Genomic DNA, 14776 nt, shown 5'->3' with positions numbered 1-14776 from the left:
ATCTACCAATTTTCTGTACAACTACAGTACAGATTTTCCTTGCTTGATCAGTGCTGCAGGCTATATAATAGCTCAGCCGGGAGGATTCCTCCATCCACATCACCTGTGTGAGTGGGGAACTCCGTTTATTTTTTATTTTTCCTTCAACCCACTGCTGGTTGAATGAAAAAAAGAAAATCCATCTATGAGCTGCCTAAGGCCCCTTTCACACTGGGGCGGGAGGTGCGGTGGCGGTAAAGCGAAAAAGGGTTAACCCGCCAAAAAAGGGTTAATACCGCCGGCAATGCGCCTCTGTAGAGGCGCATTGCCGGCGGTGTAGCCGTGGTGTCACATTGCTTTCAATGGGCAGGAGCGGTAAACACACCGCTCCAAAGATGCGGCTAGCAGGGCTTTTGGAGTGGTCCTGCTATTTCAGGTCGGTTTGCCAGGGCTATTTTTAGCGCAATAGCACCTGCAAACCGCCCCAGTGTGAAAGAGGTCTAAGTGAATGACAGTTAGCTAAAGCACTGTATATCAAATACAATGCCATTGATTTTAAATATTTTAATGCCACCCAATGCTCGTCCCAACACACCACTGCGAACTGTTGGATTAGTGCACCACAATGTATGCAAATCTAATACAATGTTAATGACACCCCCAGATCGGTTCACGGATCGCAGTGCGAACTGTGAACTTGCACAGGAATCAGATTGCATGGGTGAGGACACCCATGCGATACGATTCCATTTCAGGAAAAAAAAGTCCCTGCACCTTTTTTATGTGAATCCAATGCAAGTTCAGGCATACAAACTGTATGGCTGAACTCGCATTGCACAGACATCGATCGGCATAGCAGTGCGGGTACGAATGACACGCAATGTCTCATGTACTAGTATGGACAGCAAGCTCATTATGCCTTTGTCTTGCAGGGTGTTTTTTTTTTGTAGAGGGTTTACTTCCTCTTTAATGCATGTGTGGCAACACATCACAGATATACGTTTTACATTTGAGTGCTGCTATTATCCTGCAGCCCATTTGCAGCCACTTCCTGTCTATATGCTCATACTGTAAAAATGGGTGTATGAAATTTCACAAGATGGGTTTTATGATAATGAAAACAGTGGACCATGCCTGTTTAATGTTAAAATTCCCACTTGTAGTCACCACTGGAAGCTCGTGTGACAGGATGACAATGCAGGAGCATAATTAGGAGACAGGGATAGGATGTTGCCACACTGGGGGACATTTACTAAAACTGGAGCGCTGAGAATCTGGTGCAACTGTGCATGGTAACCAATCAGCTTCTACCTTCAGCTTGTTCAATTAAAGTGGTTCAAAGGTCAGAATGTTTTTTATCGGAAAGCATTATATGCATTATGATAAAAAAAACTTCAGTGTGCAGCAGCCCACCCCCCCCCCCTCAGTCCTCCTAATACTTACCTGAGCCCAGCACGATCCAGCAATGTTGCACGAGAGTCTCAGCTGTCCATGACTCTCCCTCCTCATTGGCTGAGACAGCAGCAAAAAAACAGATGAAAGCTGACGCGTTTCACGCTGTAACTCAGTGCTTAATCATAGCTTGCTTGATTAAGTACTGAGTTACAGTGTGAAACGCGTCAGCTTTCATCTGTTTTTTTGCTGTGGCATGTATTTTTGTGATTTTTTTTTTTCAATGAAAGGAACATTTTTTGGAGTGCGGCTGTCCAAACCTTCCTTCGTATTCCTGCATTATCATTTGCATTGCCAGCACCCGTGGTTTTGGATCCAGTGAGGAGGTTCATCTACTACACCTGAGCGGTTACTCCTTTCTTCAAAGCCAGTGAGCCAATGAGGAGAGAAAGGGGGTGAATGGACACACAGAGCCGTGGTTCAGCTCTGATGACCCTATAGCAAGCTGCTTGTTATGCGGGTACTCGCCAGGAGGGAGGGGCCAGGAGCGCTGGCTGGGGACCCGAGAAGAGAAGGATCAAAACCATTGCGCAGAGCAGGTAGGTATAACATGATTGTTGTTTTTGAATAAGAAAAAAATTGACAGGAAGTGTCTGAACATTAGATTAACTGGATGAACTTGTGTCTTTCTTTTTAACCTGATTACCAATGTAACTTGGCAACATAGACTTTCATTCACTAATCATTATTTTAATCAAAGTTTCCGTTTACAATTTGTTTTAAAACTATACGTGTTAAAGCTTGATTGAGATCTTCATAGTGAATTTTTATGCATATATACCCTCTGACTACAAGGACAATGAAAAAACTCTTAATTAGATTCCAGACATTCTGTTTTAAATTGCCTATGTCCTTTGTCTTTACAGGTTTGGTTAAACTAGGTGTACACTGCATAACGGGACAGAAAGTGGCAATAAAGATTGTAAACCGAGAAAAGCTTTCAGAGTCTGTCTTAATGAAGGTAGGTCACTGCTGAGCATGCATTTTCCACATTCTATATTAGACTTATCAAATAGTACTATAGCATTTGATTAAAAAGCAAGTGTCCATCATTTTAGAAATAATTCGCTGATCAAAACAACTTTGCTGTCAGCAATCTGTAGGGCGTTCGCTTGAATATCAGTTGGACAGGATGGGAAGTCTAGTTGCTTAGTGATCACATCTTCTTGTGTATGCAGTCTCTATGGGGGTTATTTACTAAAACTGGTGCACACAGAATCTGGTGCTGCTGTGCATAGCAACAATCTGCTTCTAACTTCAGCCTGTTCTATTAAAGGAACACTAAAGTAATTTTTAATTTTTTTTGTAAAATAACAAAGATAACTTAATAACTTACCTCCACTGTGCAGCTCGTTTTGCACAGAGTGTCCCCGAACCCTGTCTTCTGGGGTCCCTCGGCGGCTGTCTCGGCTCCTCCTCGCAAGAGCTTTCCACCTTCATGCGAGCGAGCTTAGGATGCATTAAGGTGAAAAAACATTTACCTTTACAACCCCTTTAAGCTTTGACAATAAGCCTGGGCTCACACTGAAGGTGGGTTTGAAATTGTGTAAATTCGCACGATTTCAAACCCACATTTCACTCCGACTTCGGGAGCGATTTCAGAGACATCTGTGCGGGTTTCTTCACAGATGTCTATAGAAATCGCCTCCGAATTCGCCAAATGTAGTGCAGGAACTACCTTTGGGAATCAGTGCACCGATTTGAACGGTGTCGTTGCTGGCAATAGGCGGCTATTTGACATGTCAAATCGGCCTAATGTGAGTGGGGGCTAAAACCTAGATGCTGATTGGTTACTATGCAGAGCTGCACCAGTTTTAGTAAATCTCCCCCGTGTATCAGTTTTCATTTACTCTCACTGCTTAGAGGTTATTTGAACATGTTTGTGTATAATCCACATTCAGCAATAGTGACCCAATATTTTTTTAAACTTTGTGTTGTTGTTACTATAAATGGTTTCCCTTGGTTTTATTTGATAAATGATTGATCTTATCCTTCCAGATTGTTGCATATTACTGAAAATTAGTTTTGACTCCAAAAATTGGGGAACATACACAGTACTGTACATGATCCTATCTAAACCTTATGACCCTTACACACGATCCAAAAATCGGACAAAAAATACCACTTTCGAATCGATCTTACAATAATCGGATCGCTAGTACAGAGCTTTCGAGAGCCGATCATGACACTTCATCCGATATTATCCGATAGGACAAACACTAAAAATGTTCTCGTACGATACCAGATTGTACAGATTGTATGATTTTTGTTTAACCAGTGTAGTTGTCATCCGAAAATACAATAGAAATACACATGACATCAGTTCAGATTTTTTATTCTGTTGTACGTGAATTTTCATCACTTTAGTAACCTCTACATTTTTGATATGAGACTAGTATACAAAAAAAAAAACGACGATCTGTTATCCGATTTTTGGATTGTGTACGGGCCATTACAGTGACTCTTAGGCCTCTTTCACATGGTTGGACCATTCAGGTCCGCCTGTCAGTTTTGTCGGTGGACTTGAACGGCCGCTCAATGCAAGCCAATGGAGCGTCGGATGTCAGCGGTGACATGTCTGCTGACATCCGACCCGATCCGATTCGCTAAAATCAGACGTATGGTGATACGTCGCCATCCATCCATGGCAGATCGTGAGATCTGATGGAAACGGACATGCTGGAGAGATCTTCCGCTGAGCTGGCGGACTTCGTATCGACGGAGTTCGCCTCGTCTGAATGAAGCCTTAGGCCTCGTACACACGACCGAGTTTCTCGGCAAAAAGCAGCAAGAAACTTGTTTTTTTGCCGAGGAAACCGGTCGTGTGTACACTTTTCGACGAGGAAACTGTCGAGGATCTGGTCGAGCCAAAAAGAGAGCATGTCTTCTTTTTCCTCTACGGGAATGGGGAAATTTGGCTCGCCGAGATCCTCGACAGCCTAACAAGGAACTCGACGAGCAAAACGATGTGTTTCGCCCGTTGAGTTTCTTGGTCGTGTGTACGAGGCTTCACAGGTAACCCCTTATTTTATTCAAACCCTAAAACATGCATTCAAAAGAAAGCATCAACAACATTGTTGATAGGGCCTTACCCTGAAACTCAATTATTCAATATTTACCTGGGCATTATTCTACCCAGAAATGGACAGGTGTTGGACCATGGTTTTGTGAGTCTGTGGGGGACAGCACCAGGAGCAAGGCAAATATTTCAGAAAATGCAACATTTATTATTTCAACAAGTGCTGGGTAGGGAAAAGGTTTGGGTTCAAGGCAAATCTTGCTGGTTAAATATTCACAGACCTTGCAAATCTATGTTCAGATTCATCCAGAATGTTCTTTTAAGCCATAATGCACTGAATAGTCTTTGAACTATGACCAGCAGGCATATTATTATTATTACACAGGATTTATATAGCGCCAACAGTTTGCGCAGTACTTTACAATATAAAGGGAGACAATATAGTAATACAAAAGGGTTAGGAGGGCCATGCTCCTTCGAGCTTACATTTTAATAGGGAGGGGTTGGTGAAAAAAAGGTAGTAACTGTGAGGGATGAACTGATGACAGAAGTAGAAGATTCGGTTGTTAGCTGAAGGCAGGATAGGCCTCCCTGAAGAGAAGTTGTATTACTGATCTTTATGGAGAAGTCAGGGGAAGGGGCACAGGCCTGAGGAAAAATTATGAGCTCAATTTTACAACAATTGAATTTGAGGAAGTGGTGTGACATCCATGCTAATATGTCAATTAACAAGTTAGTAATAGGAGAGAAGACTGAAGGGGTGAGGTGAGGAGTAGAGAGATAGATATGTGTGTCATCAGCATAGAGATGGTACTGTACTGGAAGCCATTAGAGTTTGTCAAGTGACCAAGGGAGGAGGTGTATATGGAGAAGAGAAAGGGTCTGAGGAGAAAACCTTGGGGTACCCCTATAGAAAGAGGAAGTGGAGAGGAGGAAACAGAGAGTTATAGGTATTACTGAAGGAGAGTTGTGAAAGGTAGGAGGAGAACCAGGAGAGAGCAGAGTCTTGAAGGCCAAGATAGTGGAGTTTTTTTTAGGAGGAGAGGATGGTCAACAGTATCAAAGGAGGCAGAGAGGTCTAGTAGTATGAGTATGGAGTAGTAGCCATTTATTTTAGGAGTTCGTAGATCATTACGTAGTGAGTTTCAGTAAGGCAGTTTCAGTGGAGTGTAGTAAGCAAAAGCCAGACTGTAAGGGGTCAAAAAGGTTGTTGTCAGTGAAGTAGAAGCTTAAACGGTTGCAGACTAAGGGGGTTATTTACGAAAGGAAAATCCACTTTGAACTACAAGTACAAACTACAAGTGCAAAGTGCGCTTAAAATTGCACTTGTAGTACAAAGTGGATTTGCCTTTCGTAAATAACCCCCTAAGTGTTCTAAATGTTTTGATTCAGGCTGGTGAACATTGAAGTTGTTCAGGCTGGTGGGGTCCAGTGAGGGCTTTTTAAGTATGGGGGTGATTAGTGCATATTTTAACGGTGAGGGGAAGGTGCTAGTGGAGAGGGAGAGTTTAAAGATGTGCATGAGGAAGCATAGGATAGAAGAAGAAGATGACCGTAGTAGTTGTGAAGCCTCGTACACACGACCGAGAAACTCGACGGGCGAAACACATCGTTTTCCTCGTCGAGTTCCTTGTTAGGCTGTCGAGGAACTCGACAAGCCAATTTTCTCCATTCCCGTCAAGGAAATAGAGAACTTGCTCTCTTTTTGGCTCGTCGAGTTTCTCGACAGTTTCCTCAATGAAAATGTACACACGACCGGTTTACTCTGCAAAAAAATATCTCCCAGCAAGTTTCTTGCTGGTTTTTGCCGAGAAACTCGGTCGTGTGTACGAGGCCTGAGGGACAGATGGTAAGGCGGGCTTCTGAGAAAACCTTAACGACTTCTTCGGTAGTAGCAAGGTCAAAAAAAGAAAGTGTTGAATGTGGTTTTGTACAGGGTTATTGAGATAGATGGCTATGCAGTGGAAATGCGTCCACAAATTGCTTCAATCTTGTTTTTGAAATGATTGGCACTCTCGTGAGCAGTGAGCGAGTTACTGGGTGGAGAAAGTTAAAAATAGAGAAGAGACGACGAGGACTAGAGGACAGAGTATTAATGGCTGTGACAAAGTAGGCTTGTTTGGCAGCATGGAAGGAGGAATTGTATTTTAGGAAGGCAGATTTATATAGGGTGAATGCTTGCCGGGATTTGGTTTTATGCCACAATTATTCCAGAGCGCTGCTAAGTCTCTAAAGATTTCTGGTGTCAATCTGCCAAGGTTGTAATAGTTGGGGCCTGATACTTTGTTTAGTGAGAGGAGCAAGAGAATCCAGTGTTAATGAAAGTGAACTGTTGCAGAAAGACATGGCCAGGTTAGTGCAAGACAAGGGTGAGATTGTGTCATGGAGGTGGCCAGTTGCAGAGTAGAAAAGTGAAGGATTAACGTGGCAAAGGTTTCTGTGGTTAATTGTTTTCTGCTTGGAGTGACATGTGTTTGGAGACTCATAGGTAGATTCAGGTAGATAGGATTAACTTTAGGGCGGCGTAGCGTAGCCTTTTAAGGCTATGCCGCCGTAAATTAGCTAGGCTAGTAATGATTCTAAATCAACTTACCTGCTAATCTACGGCGGCGTAGCCTAAAACGAGCGGGCGTAAGGGCGCCTAATTCAAATTGTTTGGAGGGGGGCGTGTTGTATGGAAATGAGGCTTGACCTCACGTTTTTTTACGTTTCTTGCTACTGCGCATGCGCCGGGCGCCTACATTTCCCAGTGCACATTGCGGCTAAGTACGCCGTACGGGCCTGTTGATTTCAACTTGGACGTAAACGACGTAACTCCCGATTCCCGGACGACTTACGCAAACGACGTAAAAAATTCGAACCTCGCGGCGGGAACGGCGGCCATACTTTAACATTTTTATACCACCTCATAGGTGGAATAACTTTAGGCCGCCTAAGGCCTTACGAAAACGACGTAATTTGACTGCGGCGGGCTGGCGTACGTTCGGGAATCGGCGTACAGGCTCATTTACATAATCTACGCCGGCCGCAATGGAAGCGCCACCTAGCGGCCATCCGAAAAATTGCAAGCTAAGATAGAACGGCGCAAGCCGTCCTATCTTAGCTTTGTTTAAGCGTATCTCTGTTTGAGCATACGCTTAAGCATACGGCGGCGTAGATTCGGAGTTAGGTTGGCTTATCTACTGACTAACTCTTTCTGAATCTACCTAACAGTGTCTCAAAAGAAGAGAAGGATAGAGGGGGGGGGGGGGCTAGGAAGGACTTGAAAGGTGCTCAGTGGGAATAGAAGCAACCCAACTCCACCTGGTTAAGCCAGCCCCCTCCCTATAAAAAAAGGGGTGGAGCACAGAGCAGCTGTAGTTAACCGCTTGCTGTCCATCCACATTAGTGCATCTCGTACCTGTACTTCGCAGCCTTTTTCTCCGGTTTTGGAGTGTGCGCCTTCTGCCGGCCCGTGCTGTGATTGCACACAAGTTTGGTAGCTGATTATAGCCAATAATTTGGGCTGATTTTGGCTGAAGTCAACTGATCAGCTTGGACTAATCACAAACCGAGCTTTGTGTTTACAAAAACACAGAACTCTGTGTTCTGTGAACAGCGATCTGTCTGTTGCAGGGAGAAAAAGTAGACAGTTAAGTAAAAGCAGCACACATTACATATTGTTAGTCACACAGTTAGCCCGTTGATGGCCCCCAGATGTTAACCCCTTCCCAGCCAGTGTCATTAGTACAGTGACAGTGTACCAAATTAGCACTGATCACTGTACTTGTGTAACTATTAATGTCAGTGTCAGTAAGTGTACCTCCCAGCCAGCGTCAGCTAGTGCCACATTGCTCACCGCACAGTTCCAATATATGCCGCTGATCACTGCCATTGCCTATATAGTGTCACAGCAGTGTAAATTCCAGTATATATACCATAGTTTGTAGATGCGATAACTTTTACACAAACCAATTAATATACACTTATTGGATTTTTTTTTTACCAAAGGCATGCAGAATACATTTTGGCCTGAATTTATGAAGACATTTTTTTATTGTATATGTTTTACAACAGAAAGTAGAAAATATTGTTGTTGTTTTTTTTTGTTCCAAAATGTTCTGTTTTTTATATCACAAAAAAAAAATTGGTTATAAAATACCACCAAAAGAAAGCTCTATTTGTGTGAAAAAAAAAGATAAACATTTTAATGGGGGTGCAGTGTTGCATGACCAAGCAATTGGCAGGTAAAACAGCGCAGTGTTGAAAAGCAAAAAATGCCCTTGTGATGAAGGGTTACCTTCCCTAGCTCAAGTGGCTGAAGTAATACAAATTGTAAGGAAAGCATAGGGAAAGCTGACAAACTGCATAGGAAGTGATTACGGTCAGTTAGAAGACTGTATGTTAGATCTTTGTGCAATCAACCCTTTTTCTGCTATGTCCGTTCCCATTATTAGGGGCTTTTTTGCTCTTAATTCTATTTTGCAGTTCATTTGAGGTCAGCAGTCACTTTTAGCTGTTGTCTTATCCATAGTATTTTTTTTTTATTACTGTAAAGCTTTTTAAAGAAAGGGTTAGTATTTTTGTAGTTTTCTGTTGTAATGGAGTGTTATGGTTTAATTTCTTTTTGCATTTTATTTTTTATTTATGTTGATGGGGCCTTTTTTAAGTTTGTGGTGCTCAAAGCAGAGCAATCATTTGTGACTGACCATCTGCCCTTGGTGGTATCCCAGCAAGTACATCATTTGAAATATGAAAAACACTACAAAATTCACTAAAACACTACTAAATTCACTACATCCCCTTTTACTTATATAAAATAAAAGTTAGGCAAGCACAAGTTAGACCTATTATCCCTAGTAAAACTGTCCTGCTGCTGACAGTATTTTATTTTTTCTAGTAAAACACCTGCTTATACCCTTTGGCCCAGATTCTCAACCGAGATACGACGGCGTATCTCCAGATACGCCGTCGTATCTCTGCGTAGCGCGGTCGTATCTATGCGCCTGATTCTTAGAATCAGTTACGCATAGATATCCATTAGATCCGACAGGCGTAAGTCTCTTACGCCGTCGGATCTTAACTGCAATTTTTTTTGACCGCTAGGTGGCGCTTCAGTCGAATTCCGCGTCGAGTATGCAAATTAGCTAGATACGCGAATTCCCGAACATACGCGCGGCCGACGCAGTAAAGTTACGACGTTCACGTTAGGCTTTTGCCGGCGTAAAGTTGCCCCTGTTATATGAGGCGCAGCCAATGTTAAGTATGGCCGTCGTTCCCGCGTCAAAATTTTAAAAAGTTACGTCGTTTGCATAAGTTGTCCGTGAATGGGGCTGGACGTCATTTACGTTCACGTCGAAACCAATGACGTCCTTGCGACGTCATTTGGAGCAATGCACACTGGGATATTTTACGGACGACGCATGCGCAGTTCGTTCGGCGTGGGGACGCGCTTCATTTAAATGATACACGCCCCCTACCCGCGGAATTTGAATTCCACCGAGTGATTTACGCTACGCCGCCGCAACTTACGGAGCAAGTGCTTTGAGAATAAAGCACTTGCCTGTGTAAGTTGCGGAGGCGTAACGTAAATCAGATACGTTACGCCCGCACAATTTTGCATGGCTGTACGTGAATCTGCCCCTGTGTCTCTAGTACAATTTGGTCTATTGTCCCATCCCTGATTAACTGTCCTACTGCTGGCCAGTGTTACACTGCTGTATCTTACACAGTGTCTTAAAGTGTTTGTTAACCTCCAAAAAACAAACAGATTCTGTTTCCTTAAAGCATGTTATACAGCACAGTGCTTCTACCTATATGACCATGGCTCCCAGCGCTCATCTGACAGTTGGCTCTCTCTCTCCCTTCTCTCACTCCTTCCCGAATGATGTCAGCAGGAGGGCTCGGCCCCGCCCACTGGAACTGTGAGCCGAGAGAGAAGAGAGCTGAGAGGACAAGATTATATAGGTACAATCCGGCAGATTTTTTACAATACACAGGCACAGGGACACTTATTATGGTTCAGAGGGGATGGGAGGATTTGAAAGAAGTGGGTTAACAACCACTTTAATTCTAGTAGCAAAGCCCCAGCCTGTGCTCCTTGTCTTGTAAATTTGGGCCTAGCCTTGCTATTTAAAATGATCTTGCTGCTGGCTAGTTTTATACTGCCATGACATCAGTGATCTCTTTTTTTACCTTTTATTAATATTTGTATTGAGTTTTAAAAAGATTTTTACAGCACAACTTGAGAACTGCATTCCTCACAATATGAAATTCTGTGGTCTCCCAATTCTTGTAGCAAAGCACGTACCTGGGCTCATTTTCCACGGTACATTTTAGACAATTCTCCCTTATTTTAAATGTCCTGCTGCTGGCCATTGTACACTCCTTTATCATCTTAAATTTCAAAGTAGAATTAAAAAATGGTACAGTTTTCAAACTGTACAAAAGAAGCATTGTTGAAATGTTATATAAGAGGAAATTGCACAAATAAAATGGTGTAAAAAACCAAAGTGGTTTCTGAGTCTGTCAATTACATATATAACAAAGAAGTATTGCAATGGGAAAGTGGGGTGTACCACTTATTTTTAGGGAATATCAAACGCTACAATTTTAAACATAAGTAGAAACAAACTGAGCATTGTTTGGTGTGGCATAGGGAGAGCCAGAGAGGAGTTGGGTGACATTGCGCTGGAAAGGAATTGTTTGTATTCCCCAGTAAGGGCTGGTTACACTTGTGGCTCAGCATTGTGTTTTTACCGCAACCCAAACGCAAGTTTAAGAAAGGCCTACAGGAGTACAATACTTGTTTCACATTTTGGGTTTGTTCCCTTAACATTTTGTTGCCCACATGAAGCATGTGCACGGCTGAAAAGAGGGTAGGCTTTAGAGCCGGTTCACACAGAGGCGACTTGGGATCCGACTTGAAGTCGACCCAAGTCGTGCGGTTGAGAAAGTCAATGTAAGGGAATGGAGCCGTCTTAATGTACACTACTGAAGTCGCTCCGACTTCAGAAAAGGTTCCTGTACTACTTCAAATCGACTTCTAGGCGACTTGTAGGCAACTTGTACCCATTGATTTCAATAGAAGTCACCTCTAAGTCGGATCCCCTGTCTTAACTGAAGCAACAATACAGGAAGAGAAAATTGTTTTCTCAGGTAAACCCCTCTCTCCCACAGAGCTGATTGTTGATTGGCCACTGGAAAGCCTCCTGTCCTGGAGGCGACTTAAGGCTGCCTTGTAAGTTGCCCCAAGTCGTGCTGTGGTGCGTGCTCAGGTGAGAGCTGGTAAGATCTTCCATTATTTGATATCTTCAGTGTGACTGAGCCATTTCTATTCAGGGTGGACAAGGGCACTTCCATAGTTAGGAATACAAGAGCATGCTGCATTGACCATGTTTACCACAACGATTTTTGTGCGCATTAGGAGGCAAATGTATTTTATTATTAAAACCAAAAATGCAGGCCTTTTCAGGACAGGATGGTCAGTAAATTTCTGAGTGAGTGCAGAAGACTTGTATCTTAATGGCTTGTAGAGCTGAACAGGCCCAGAAATGAGAAGCATGTTTCCTGGAGCCGAGCTACATCCCTGACATGGGTAAATGGAACACAGTGTTGTTAGGGGTTCTTGTACCAGGGGGTGACAATTTTAAAGCCAGACTTCTTCTACCCATTACTGATAGATGACTCACTGTAGAGAGCAGTAGCGGCTGGAGTTTTTTTGTTTTTTGGGGGGCGGCAAACAATAAACCCGCATGCCCCCCTCAGGTCAGCCGGTGGCACTCCCCAGCCTGCTTTAGGTAGGTCAGTCAGTTGGCCATCTAGCCTGTCATTTACCCCATCTAGGTTGCGGGAGGGCAGCGGCTCCTGTGTCGGCAGGTGGTGGGCATCGGCCCCTGTGTCCGCAGGCGGCAAGCAGTGGCTCCTGTGTCCTCTCCTCCTCCTCTGCATCACGACGGCTTACGCCGTGCGTTTCCTCCCTCCTCCTAGGTGACCAATAGGATCGCCTGTCCTTTTATCCAATCAGGTGACAGGTCTCAAGACCCGCTTCCTGATTGGCCGGAAAGAGGATCAGTGTGGCAATAGCGAATTCTTATTCGCTATTGTCACACAACTGGGTGGGTGCAGAGTGCAGTGCTTTGCTCCCCGAGCCCACCCTTTTTTGAAGTCTATTACAGCCTCTGGCATGCTTTAAAAAAACACCCCCCCCCATTGGAATCCATGGTCCGGGGCCCTTTATGTAGATCAGGGGGCAGGACAAATCAGAGCTGGATTTGGAACGGCTTCAGTAGAAGCAATTTGTAAGTGAAGGAGAGATATTGGTGTGAAGGCCCAGTAGGTCCTGTAAACAGGCATTCACATTGAACGGGGTCATGGGGACACTGCAAGGATGTTTTTTTACCAAAAGCAGTCACCGTGTTCTTGACGTTCGGAATTTCCGACAACATTAGTGTGATAGTGTGTATGCAGCACAAGTTTGAGCCAACATTCCATCGGAAAAAAGTCCACGGTTTTCTTGACGGAAATTCCGATCGTGTGCACGCGGCATTACACATACCTAATGTGTTTGATGCTGTATTATGAAACAGAATTCTAAATGTCAGCCCTAAAAGCCCGGTGTAAGTGTTTAGGATATAACATAAAATGTTACAATGACTGGTTCCTACCAATAGCTCCAGAATGGAGCTGAGAGTGTTAGCTGACGGTAATAGAGCGGAGCAAATTTCAGATTTAAGGTCATATATGACATCTGACACATCACTATCAATATATTTTCTTAAGGGCAAGTCAGTTTATATATGCCAAACCTTCTTTTATCTATACAAGATCTACATATTCACTGCGTAACGTTTAAAAAGCTACACAGTGCTTGCATGAAAAAGATAACTGTAGGCAGTCATTAAAGTATTAAACCATAAAAGGCATCAAAGTATATCCAAAGCCATAGCTTTTTTTTTTTGGATAGAGTGGCGAATGGTTAAAATCCCTATCTGGTTTTACTTTTGCTGTATGTATCATTTGGAGATATTTGGAAAAAAAAAAAAGACAGTTGTAACCAGTGTCCCCACTAGAAGATTTCCGCTCTTCTCTTCTAGTCATAAGTGTACAATGTTGAATTTGCTATCACTTCTGTTCTGGGGACAGTGGATACCAGGACAAACAAAGAAGGCGAATCTACCCAGCGGGGACACAGACAGCAAGAAAAACCTGCCAGGTGTTTTAACCGTTTCAAACCTATTGAAAAGTTGACAAAGGCTGAAAACAAAATAAATTAAAGAAAATGTATCATTATATTTTGATAGATATGTCCATACACGTACTACTTTGTCCATTGCATCTAAGTGCTTTCTAACCCCAGTTGTGAGGCCTAAGAAGCTTCACCCTACCACCACCTTCTACCCCAGCTAAGTTGACAACAGCTATGAAGGGGATGGCTGATTAACAGCTCCAGCGTGTCTTGGTTATGATCACTTTTTCAAGACAAACAACGACAAGAGGAATACAGCGGGAGGGAGGGAGGGATGTGTCAGCCTCTGCATTCATCTTGCCGTTGCTTGTCTTGGGAAAGAGCTCACAGCTAAGACAAGCTGCAGCTTTGAATCAACCATCTCCATCATAGCTGTTGTTAGATCGGCTGCAGCAGAAGGGGAGGGGGGCAGGTCAGATCCATGGTTAGAAAGCACTTAGAAACATGGGACAGATTACTACATGTACTTTGTAGGGGTCAGAACTGTAAACATTATAATGATAGATTTTCATTAAACCAAATCCTTAAAGTAAAACTTTAGGCAATTTTTTTTTGCATTTTGGATAGAGCAAGGGAGGGTTAAAACCCGTCAGAGATTTTTACACCATTTGTGTCCCATTTCAAAGATCTACCTTAAAGCGGAGTTCCACCCTAAAATTGAAGTTCCGCTTTTTGGAACCCCCCCCGGTGTCACATTTGGCACCTTTCAGGGGGGAAAGGGGAGCAGATACCTGTGTAATGCAGGTATTTTGTCCCACTTTCGGGCATAGATAGTCGCATTATCCGCAGATATCTATGCCATATACCGCCCCCCCATATCTTCTGGGAGAAACACAGGTTTCAGAAGACAGCTGGGACCATTCAAATAGCATAACGCGACTGTGCAGTAGGGAACCAACTTGCGGCTTCACTTCCTGATTCCCTTACCGAAGATGGCGGTGTCAGCATCCAAGAGTCAAGGGACAGATCGGCTTTGGTTGCCGACAACGTGGGAGCCCAACACAGGTAAGTGTCCATATTTTAAAAGTCAGCAGCTGCAGTATTTGTAGCAGCTAACTGTCTGGAAAAAAAAATTGGCGGAACTCCGCTTTAACTTCCTG

At 43.5% G+C, this 14776-nt stretch overlaps 1 protein-coding gene across 7 annotated transcripts in view; it reads left to right on the top strand.

The window, feature by feature from the left end:
- Nucleotides 1-14776, top strand: part of LOC120915320 (serine/threonine-protein kinase BRSK2-like) — a 375368-nt gene that overhangs the window by 198179 nt on the left and 162413 nt on the right. For all 7 annotated transcript variants that reach the window (XM_040325720.1, XM_040325719.1, XM_040325718.1 and 4 more), the window contains exon 2: nucleotides 2298-2392. In XM_040325720.1, coding sequence (XP_040181654.1) covers nucleotides 2298-2392 — 95 coding nt within the window. The remainder of the gene's footprint in view (nucleotides 1-2297; nucleotides 2393-14776) is intronic.

This window comes from Rana temporaria, chromosome 10, assembly GCF_905171775.1.
Source record: "Rana temporaria chromosome 10, aRanTem1.1, whole genome shotgun sequence".
In the NCBI taxonomy this organism is placed as follows: Eukaryota; Metazoa; Chordata; class Amphibia; order Anura; family Ranidae; genus Rana; species Rana temporaria.
Note: the sequence above shows the minus strand (reverse complement) of the source record. Positions and strands in the feature narration are given on the sequence as shown.